The sequence below is a fragment of the Harpia harpyja genome, chromosome 7 (genome assembly GCF_026419915.1).
Source record: "Harpia harpyja isolate bHarHar1 chromosome 7, bHarHar1 primary haplotype, whole genome shotgun sequence".
Taxonomy (NCBI): Eukaryota; Metazoa; Chordata; class Aves; order Accipitriformes; family Accipitridae; genus Harpia; species Harpia harpyja.
The window spans coordinates 33,005,542-33,016,397 of record NC_068946.1 but is presented as its reverse complement, the minus strand read 5'-3'; the positions used below and the strand labels follow the sequence as shown (position 1 = coordinate 33,016,397).

The following is a 10,856-nucleotide window of genomic DNA, read 5'->3' as shown; positions in this document are numbered from 1 at the left end:
TCCTGTGGCCTTTTAAGAAAGTCGAGGTCTCTGTTCTAGTCGGTCTGTAAAATGAAAGTATCAACAAGCAGTCCCCACAGACGTCAAGGGATCCACCATCTGTGTAAGAGGAAACCTGCTGCTTAAGTCTTTGCAAGATGGATGAGTTACAGCATAGAGCTTTTTAGCTCGGGGTTTTAAATGACCTTTCTAATTTCTGAGGAGAAGGTGGAAGTGCAGCCTGAATTTCAGCCTCCTTCAGACTTCCATCAAAGGGCCTTTCTGTGATGAACCCAGTCCAAATTACCTGAAAAGGTTAACATCCAAGATCAAGAACAGGCCTCCAAAGTCAAAAGGAAGGTTTCATTTGTTTGATATTCTCTGGCAGCCTTCTGCCTAGTGAGTGGAGATAAGAGGAACAAAAATCTGTGCTTACCTAGAGTGATTTTCCATGTCACCTCCCCGTGGCAAGTGCCTAGCTTGCCTTGCCAAGAGCCAATGCTCACAGCTCACACAACAGCCATCTACAAGCACAGTGACGCTGACCGCAGGTTTTCAATCATTCTTTATCCTAAACTAAACTCATTATTTCTCCTTATCTGCAAGTGTCTAATCTTCACTGTACGGAGGCCCAAAGTCCTCTGAGCATTACTGCTGTGCTGCTGCGCAACGGCAGGCAGGAGGGGAGGAGAACAACCTGCCCCAGCTCCCGCCAGACTCACTGTCAACGTTGCTGCCAAGGCCGACGTGTGTTTCTGTCAAGGAAGCAACCGTGGTTGTTCTCAACTTAACAGTCTGCACCACCAATTAAATAAAAGTAAAATTTATTCGGCATAGGACAGAAAAATAAAGAGAACAAAACCACATACAAAATAAATGTTGAGCAAAAAAATATTCACAGAACTAGATTAATATTTTATAAAAAGCTCAAACTTTAAGCATCTGATAAAACATGTTACATTCTGCTCAGCCTGTTTTAAGTTAGGGTTCCCTCTCTTTCATAGTCTTGTGTGGCTTTGGAAGCCCAAATTCAGGTCTTCCTTTGCATGCATTACTTTACACTAAAGAACATTTATCACAGACAAACTGTATTTCAAAATGGCAACATACTGAAGGGTTACTCCCTTTTTTAAGACATGCGGTTTTCATTTTTTTCTTTTAGTCTGCCTACCTACCTGCCACCTACTTACTCACTGAGAACATGATACATGTGCCCTGCTTCTGCTGAGTAACTCCAACACTCCCCTTTTTGCCAATGCTCCATGTTTACATTTTAACTGAATGGTCCAGACACTTCCACCTTATAGGCTGCAAGATCCCTGTTTTCTCCCAATGTACATGAAGAACCATTCCACGAACTAGCTACACTTAATGTGTTACCAGATATCTTAGGTAAGAGATTCTCCATATTTTCTGGTGAATACCATTTGAAAGATTAAAGTTCATACAATATATATTATACAGAGTCAATGTACCGCCATAACAGGTTATTTGCACCTGACTGTGAGACAAGGATGTTCACACTATTGTGATGTGGTATTACATACATGCACATTTTATATTGTAATTTGTACTCTAGTATTGATAGCAACATTCAGCCACTTGGTTTTTATTTCCTTGAGCAATCTTCTCCTTTCCAGCATCCTGCACCTGAGGGGCCCTATCTAGGTCTCTTGACATTTGACATTCTGCTGGAAATAATCCCAGTTTGATCATTCAACTCTATTCTTTGCTTCCAAGGCAAAAAGTACCCTTTCTATTTCCATACTTCTGCACAGAAAACTGTTGTGTTACAATATATGTGAAGCACGACAGCAGTTTAGTACCCTCATCCTCTGCTCCAGCAAAGACCTACTTCTACAAGTGACATGTAAACAGCTGTTGTTGCAAGGAGAAACTACTGTCCAGTTTTTTAAGTGACAATTTAAGGAACTTCTTTAATAGTTCAGTCTCGCAGAAAAAAAATAAAATCGTTCTTATGATTCTTTTAGTGTTGGGAAATGCTGGCTTCTAAACAAGAACTTTGCGACCTTATTGAAGTAGTTCATTTACAGAAATACATGCTTCCTGAATCACAAGCTGAGTTTCCTTTAACAACTCTGAACATTAATCACTGTGATGTCTGCTCCCAATGGCTGGTGCAGAAAGTCATAACAGACATAACGTGTTTTTCTTCCAAAAATATTGAGCGAAAATTATTGTCACATGGTACAAAAGTTATTCCCACTTTATTTACTGACTTGAATTAAACGAAAATGAACATCTGTGGCCATTGTCACGCAATGCAAGTCTTAGTGATGACATAAAAAGGTAGTTTGAGGTCTGAAGGTTTACAATACAATGCCATTGAAACGAACCCAGTAAATCTGTGCAAGCAGTGAATCAAATTTAGTCCTCTAATAACCTCTGCAACCACGCTGAACTCAGCCAGGCTGTATGGACAGCAGCGTGAGACACTGGTTTTGGGAAAGGGTTACATTTCCAGAGCGATACCAACAACTGACTGTGAGGCTAACCAGTGCCTGCTTACACCTCACCTAAAGACCGATCCAATAGTCTCTCCATACACTGAGCTCAATCTGAAGTTAGCAGACTGAGCACATTGCAACAGCAGGACTTGGCTCGAACGCTGTATAATGCTACTGTCGGCACTATTTACATTCGGACTTGGAAGAGCAACACCTATTCATTTTTCTAGTGAGACAGAAAAGTTGACTAAAAAAGTCATAAGGCACCATTGATTCAATCTGTTTTGTATTCTTCTTTTTAACACTACATAGTGAAATAAATACTTTAATACTGATCTTATTGTAAATAGCTACTGATATATGAAGCAATATATTGAATGATAAAATGCTGCATTGTTCTGGAATATATCTAGGGACTTTTATAGCAAAAGATATAAATAGTAAGTTGTTGTTAGGTGAAAAAAATACCTCTTTCTGCATTGTTAAGCTATTTTACATATATGCCAAACATCCATTCTGAAGAGGTTTCTATAGTACAAAGCAGCTCAGGTTTCTTGGCTTGTTGACTGAGGGCCTTTTACACAGCACATTCTAAAGTGAGACTGAAGCTGGTTTGCCAAGTCTTTGGTAGTGGTCCAGAACTTCTAGTCAGAAAACGTTGCTCGAAACATCAAATATAGGGTATTTTGAACGATGCAGGGAGTTGGCAGAACAATGTGCAGCATTTTCATTGACTTACTCAAAGTAAAACAGTCATGCTGGAAGCAGGTAAGTTACAAAAAAGGTATAGTTTCTGGAGGTTTGGGGTTTTTTTTTGGCTGCATAGCTATTTGGATATTAATAAGGATTTGGCAGGTCAAGGTACTGAAAATATTGTATTCTTAAATTCAAAATGTTGTTCCTTAGAAAGTTATTAAGTGCTTCAGTTTAAAAACATGAATACAATAATTTATCCTTTAAGTTACTATCCTAAAAATTTTATTTGGACTCCTATTCACATAATAATATCCCAAAGAGACAGGCACTTTAAGTGACATCCATAAAATACATATACAAATTCAGTATTGCGCTAGGTCTGATCCCAAGGTGCACCTGTCACATGGAGGTCCCACTAATATCTGTTTAAGAAACCCTTACAGCCACGATCCTGCAATTAGATGTAGATACATCCCTGCGCCTGCGCATTTAATTGCAGGTTCAAGACCATAAATAGTAACTTAATATAGGTCATTAGATATAAAAATGTAAAAAAACAGGTACGTAATCAAATGCTATCACAGCTAACAAGATTTTGTAAACAAACACTGAAAAGGCCAAATTAAATCTGATCTGGCCAAATCCAACTCTGTCTCATCCCCTTTACTGTGGCTGTCCGGGCTGTCGGGCAGAAAGGGGATCTGCCCCTCCCCGCTGACTGACAGAGCAAAAAGCCCTACGCACAAACGCTTCAGTGGGGTCCAGACTTTTCGGCTAAATTCCATACATTTTCAAGGACTGACCTCATTCTAGCCACAGAGCGTACTTAGGATCATGTCTTCCATGCCAGAGAAACATTTTCTTAACCTACATGACTAGTTTTTGTTTTGGTTTGGTTTTTGGTGGGGTTTTTTTTTGAGCATGGCTGCTGATACAGGCTTGATACAGGGATCCCAAGGAGTATGTTGAAGAAACAGAAACTGTTGAGGAGACAGGAGAAATTTTTCAGAGCTAACCCTCAGACACCCAATTAACAAAGAGCTATCATTCAGCAATATTTCAAATCCAGAATTATAATCTTCCTCTAATTTCCAAAGGCATTTTATATGCATTTAGATCCATTTGTAAAACGCACTCATACAATGAACTCTTTTCTCATATACAAAATTCAAAAGCCATTAAACATATTAACCAATCATCACAATGTTAGAATAGTTTACTCTCTCTTCTATTAATGTAAGCCTTGCAGCTCTCTGCAGAGATTCCTTTCAACAAAGTTTGAAAGGACAGGCTTCATGGCAAACTCAGAAGGCCAAATCTTCCCATTTCTCTTGAACCGGTGCAGACAGCAAATTTTGGAGCTGATGCTCCCACTTGAACGCACAAACCCCAGACCTCCCTCACTACATCAAAGGACCTTCATTTACACACATTTTTTACCTCAGCTGCTCTACCGTAACGCAGGTCAAATACAGTCTCTCTGAGACTTGTGACCTAAGCCCCGCGAAGATTTTTAAGTCAAAACCCATGATTTAATTGTACCAAAGAAACAACTGGAAAGCAGTCTGTGGAGCACTGGTGTTAGCGATGCTTTACAGAAGGAGCCTGCAACTACAATAATTGCTGCATTTCACCAAGACTACTTTCTGAAGACTCTTCGCATGTAGTCTCAGGTAGACGGCATTACAATAATCCAGGACACGGATGACTGTGGGTTGGTCCACATCAGAGTAGGAAAGAATTAGGTGACTAAAAGCGTAACACTATTAAAAAACAAGGAAAGAGGGATAAAAAAGAAGGTATTTTGATGCTGCTGAATTCTTCACTTGTGCTTTTCTTTGAAAGACTCTCTGCAGATAAAAGGAAGGCCAGACACAATCCATCCTCAGAGCGGGATGTGCTACCTATTGTTTAAAATAGGATTTGCTTGGCTAAGCTGAAGTGAAAAGTCACCATGTAGTAGGTCTGTGGCTTGCAGAAGCAGACGGGCCAAGTTAGGCATGCAAAGAAGGATCCAGGGGACTCTTGGCTACACGGTTTTCTCCAGCAACAGTTTTTTAAACAGAAAATAGATTGTACTTTATCGTTCAAATAATACAGCCGCTGTACCCAAAGTGAATGAAACAGCTTTGTTTCAGCTCTCATTAAATTCAAAGCCACACCTCCCATGGAGCTCTCAAGAGGACAGGGCTGGACACAGTAAGCATGATGCACGTATGTTATGCATGGTCCACAAAATGCCTTTCATGACAGCCTGCAGTATAAGCAAATAAAATGTATAGCTTTGAGCAACTATAGTTCATAAGCTGCATCTATTACTTCTGTAATAGAGACTGAAGTTTGTTCCAGCTGACAAGCCAAAAGTGGAAACAAAGCAAAACAGACAACTTTCCAATGATGTGGACAGGAGAGCTGACTCGAAGGAAACTTGAAAACAGACATCGCCCAAGGATGGGCCAGAACCCATTTCACCTTGGTATAGGCGGAAGCGGGGGGGCACCTCTTTCTTTTCGGCCAGAGCCACCTAAAAGAGAAAGAAAGTTTTTTGTGTCACTTCTCCTGGTTTCTTTGAAAGTGGGAGTTTACATCTAAGCCATTAATTCAGTAACTGATGTAGACCTACTCATTTTTTTGCCTAGCCATTTTACTAAAAAATCTTTGTAGAGTTTCCGGTTAGTTTATTAAACAACATCAGAACTTCAAACAGTATAAAAAAAAGATTTTAACTAATGCTATCCCCAAATGTCTGGAAAGCATATGCATTTTAGTCCTTTGTCCCCTTCTCAAAACACATTGATGGCTCTTGTTAGCCTTACTATTTTATGTGAACACATACCTTCTCAGTGCTACTTGCAACACATGCAAATTTCAATGAAAGTGGCAAGCTCTAAATACAGTAACATTTCAAAGCTCTTCATGTTTTTCCCAATATGAGGATTTTCATTGCAAACTCATGAAAGGAAACATAAAAAATGCATATATTACTTTGCCTTTCTTCATGGAGTAATACGAATGGGATGAAAGCTAACAGGGCAAAGTGAAGGGTCAGAGACTAACAGGAATTTCTGCTCCAACCCAAAACGTCATCATTTGGAAACAGGAGAGAGAGAGAAACATCTGAGTGTACAGATGATTACAGTATAACTATGAGCCACCGATGTCACTGGTTGTGAAAGAAGTAAATTGATCCTTGGGTGTATCAGGCCGAATACCACTAATGAAGATAGGAAACATTTATGCTGCTGTAGAAGACACGGTTGAGGCCTGAACTGGAACAGCATGTAGCACTGATTGGAAAAGACAAAATCAAACCGAAGTGTATCCAGAAGCAACCCTGACGATCAGAGAACATAGCTTGGAAGAAGAGCATAGTACATCCTGATTTAATCAGCCCAGCAAAATGAAAGCCGAGAGGAGGGTACGACTGTTGTCTTAAAAAATATTAGGGGTTTAACACACCAAGGAGGAAGGGTAACTGAACTCAAGGATGTTAGCACAAGAATGAGTTGTGCATGAATTTAGATGGGAAATGAGGAGGAAGTCCTAGCGGATTTTGTGGTTCTGGCTGCCTGTAGCAGAAAGGTTGACTATATAATGGTAGAGGTGGTCTCTTACAATACATGTTCCAACTTAAAACCCAAATGATTACTCCCTCAAATACAAGTTTAAGAGGGCTTGTGCCTGCAAACCTGCATTTAGCTTTTCCTGTGTGGTGGAGAAGGGTGACCAGGCTGTTAGTCGGAGAAGTTTTGAAACCTCAGCATCCAGTCCCTTCCCCATCCACATTGTTTCTAGGATGATACGCTGAAATTCCAACAGCAGAGGTGGAACAAACTTACCTCTGCTTTCATTTCTTGCTAGTTTACTGGGATAACTCCTGTTCACAGGTACATATGGCTCTGGAGGTGGCAAATCAGATATCGGATGAAAAGAAAATCTGCTTTCCCATTCATCTGAAAAAAATCCCATGCAATTTACTCATTAGTTTTGTGACACAGCTTCAGGAAAGTAAATTGACATTAACATCATGTTTAATACATGTTTTATATTGCAAAACGCTTACATAGCTGAGTATTGAACCAGCATCCTATTGGGAAGTCAGGGAAGAAGATGCTTTAGGTTAGTTTGAGAATGAAAATCCTTATTAACTTTAGCTGATCACTTAGCCAATTTAATGAAAAATCACAGATCAGGAAAATGGCCATAATACCACAGAAATAAGTGCTATGTTCCCTTCCATATATAATAGAACTGCTTTTTTAACATACACACACATACATGTATATATGTTACCGGAAATGCGTAGTGTCTCCTACTTCAGAACAGTATTTTGTTCCTGGGTATAGAATTTTCTGATATTCATACTTCATTGATATACAGAGCTCAAAAGAATCATTAAAAGCACACTGACCTATAAGCGGTGTTTTTTCTTTTTTAATTTTTATATGGGAAAAAGAAAATTTGGGGCCATTATGATAAAATGTACGATGACAGAGAAACCTGTTTGTAACTAGTGTCAAAAATGGAAAAATACATCAGTTGAAACTATATCTCTTGAGAGTACAGGGGCCCTATTGACGTACTTACTGAGTCTATAGGATTGCAAAGAATAAAGCAAGCTGATCCGTTTCTTCATTGAAATAATAAGAAATGTTTACAGAGCTCTGTTCTGCACTGGAATGTGGAGGCCCAAAGAAGAAAGTGTGGACTATCTTAAACTTTGTCATTTCTTCACTTGGTTGCTTAAGGACTTTGCAACCATAACTTTCTTGCAATATTGTTATATTTTATTGCATAATGTAATGAACAGCTGAGTAACTTTTGCCCAGCAGTCGTACATGTGGTTATTCGCTGGGATCCAGTTTTTCCTATGTTTAATCCCAATGGTTGCAATTAGAAACCCGTGTGTAAAGGTGCAGGTTCTGAACCCTGCAAATGACTTGTGTAGGAAAAAATGCGTCTGTGACCCACCTGCCTTATCTGATGTGTAAAGATACTTCAAAAGCATGAGTTACAGTTTTATTTTCTGCTTGCTTTTTCTAACCTTATAAATGTCAGAAATACCAATTTTGGCCTCCCATAATTAGCTGAAAGATTTATCTGTCCTTTGCAAATAGAAAACAATTAAAAAGAAAAGCATGATGAATCTTTAAAACACAGCAATCTTACACCTCACCTTTTCAATAAACACTAGCAAAAAGAGAGATACTTGACATTTTCAGCAGCGTTCTGACAATCTCTTCCCTCATCTGTTTTTCAGCTTTCAGCTTTTGAGTGATCATCTAACTTGTTCTGACTTCCAAAGAGTCTTAGTGTAGCTATGGTTTGAATTCGTACTAGAGTCAGAACAATCCCCTTAGGCCTTTTTTCTGTATTGTAGCAAAGCAAAGCACGGTAAATACCCTTCTTTTTTTCAGGCTATTTTTCAAAGGGTTATTCTGCAGACTGTATGGACGACTTTGCAGTTCTGCTCTACGTATGGCATATTTACTCTGTTCTTACGTGGCAGCGTTAGTTGAGACCCAAATGACACCTCTGTTGGTCAGAAATCAAAGGTCTGCACTAGAAACAAAGCCTCTATCCCAAACCTTTTTTGACGTATTAAGGCCAAAAGCCGCTACACGGTCTCTATCAAAGGCAAACAACTAAGAGGATGGCTTACCATCACCTGGATCCTGGAAGCCGTTTCTGACAGCTGATGAAGGTGGTGGTGGTGGTGGCGGTGCTGCTGAGCCCGGCCGGTCAGGGGGAAGCGGTGGTCGTGGTCCACCTCTCTGGTTGTCCAGCCCTGCCCGGGAGGGCAGCTGGGGAGCAGCGGGCAAAGCCCGTGAAGTGCTTCCATTCCTGCTTATGGGAGGAGGTGGAGGGAGCGGACCTGGAGCAAGACAAGAGGCAAGCACACAAACACCGTTTGCACCAGGGGTTATTCTGCCGGTGGTAAGCCGCTGCCTGTGTCCCACGGCCTCCTGCTAACGAACTGGAGAGGGTGGGCTGGCTTGGGACCCTCAGCCCTGAGGGGGAATTGCCCTCAGCACCCACTTTCCTGCTCTCCAGGGCTCTCTAGGGAGTTGGTGCTGATTTGAAGAGTAGAGATCGGGGGAGCAGGGTATATCTAAGCATAAATACACCTCAGGGCCCATATTCCTATTTCCCTCAGCTACAGAGGCCTCTGTAGAGTGCTGGTCCCTGAAGCCATTTTTAAACCACTCTAAATTATGTCGGCCACAACGAGCAGAAGTTACAGCTGGAATTCAGGGTACTGTGGAGGTCCAAACCGTAGCCCACTTCCTTTCCATGTACCATTGCAAGGCAAGAGGACATGTGGCAGAAGAGCTCTGCTACCTTCAGAGGCTCTTTGTCCATCGGGGTGGTCCCCTCTGGGTGTCACAGCCAGGGTCTGTGGTGGTGCACAGGGGAATTCAGCCCAGGACTAGCAGCGTTAGGCAGCATGGCATCAGCTCGCTCATTTATAAACATGTGCACTGCATGCCAGGTTTTTCGGTAGCTGCTCCCGCTAAACTGGAAACAGACCTCACACGTAGACTGGCATTCCTAGTGTCCGTGTATCTGAGTAACTGGCGCGGTGACATGACAGGTCAAATATGAAGGCACAGCCCATGTAACACCGGACCAGAGTTGCCCTGAGGGCAGGGGAAGGGCGCCTCTCTGAGAGGAGCCAGTCAATAAAGGGAAGCAAGCTGCTGCTGCCAAGGAGAGAGGTACCCATGGTTAGGACATGAGGAGATGAAGCAGAGGGTGTGGAGGGCTATGCCTGTTCAAAGGTCTCACTACCTCTGTTTGGCACAGTTGGGCAACTGACAATTATGTTCATTTTTATGAAATGCTTCCTTGTCCTGATGAAATCTAGCTACAGACATGCATTAGAAAAAGGGAGCAGCAGATATTGTGTCTCCAGCAGCAAGCACTGAAACGTGCTTCAAGAAAAATGCTGTGCTTTGTGGGTGTCCTCCCCCCTCCTTTTTTTTTCCTTCTTTTTTTTATAAATTACTAAAGTTTGCCTTCAGGGAATGGTTTCTAAGAATGAGAAGCATTTAGCAACCTTCAGAATAGTTTTGCTTGCTCTCTCTCTAAACCTACCTAAACCCCATCATCTATATTGAACCACTGCAGAACAGGAGTATTTACATTTATAATTTATTGCTACCACTTCCTTCTACTTATTAAGCCCGCAGAAAGGTAGTGCAGATTTGCTCAAACCATCTGCTTCAGAAAAGAGCCAACCAGGAAAGCACTGGTGGAAGCAGAGGCCATCACGGAAGAAGCTCTTGGAAGTGTCTGAATAATTGCAGACGGTCTCTGCAGCTTTGATCCACACTCCCAGTCAAACGTGACAAGATTTCTCTGATTTATTTACTGCAGGCTGCGCTGGCATTGTGCCATCCTTTGGGCTGGCAACCAGCTTCACAAAGCACTGTTCCGGGGCCAGTATTTTCTGTGGCTGCACAGCTGCTGCAGGTGCTGTGCTGTAGGGGATCCAGGCTGGTTCAAGGAGCTGGAAAGCAACATGGATGCCTGTTGCCTGTGGGAGCTCCCATGACATTCATCTCTATAGTCTAGGACTGGGCGGGTTTGAGATGATTCCAGATTTTTGTTCCAAAGGATGAAATGAAAGGCAACTCTATGGAGCTTCCCAGTGTCGCCTTCTGTGCAACACTTCTCCCTTCCCGATGTTACAGGGCCTGGCTGTTTGTG

General features: G+C 41.6%; 1 protein-coding gene across 4 annotated transcripts in view; it reads right to left on the bottom strand.

Annotated features, from left to right (window-relative positions):
- Positions 1-786: 786 nt before the first annotated feature.
- WIPF1 (WAS/WASL interacting protein family member 1) overlaps positions 787-10,856 on the bottom strand; it is a 58,628-nt gene continuing 48,558 nt past the window's right edge. For 3 of the 4 annotated variants that reach the window (XM_052791605.1, XM_052791607.1, XM_052791606.1), the window contains 3 exons: positions 8,806-9,018; positions 6,983-7,096; positions 787-5,667 (listed from right to left, as the gene is read on the bottom strand). In XM_052791605.1, coding sequence (XP_052647565.1) covers positions 5,612-5,667; positions 6,983-7,096; positions 8,806-9,018 — 383 coding nt within the window. In that variant the 3' untranslated portion in view covers positions 787-5,611. The remainder of the gene's footprint in view (positions 5,668-6,982; positions 7,097-8,805; positions 9,019-10,856) is intronic. The other variant, XM_052791608.1, reaches the window with a different exon arrangement.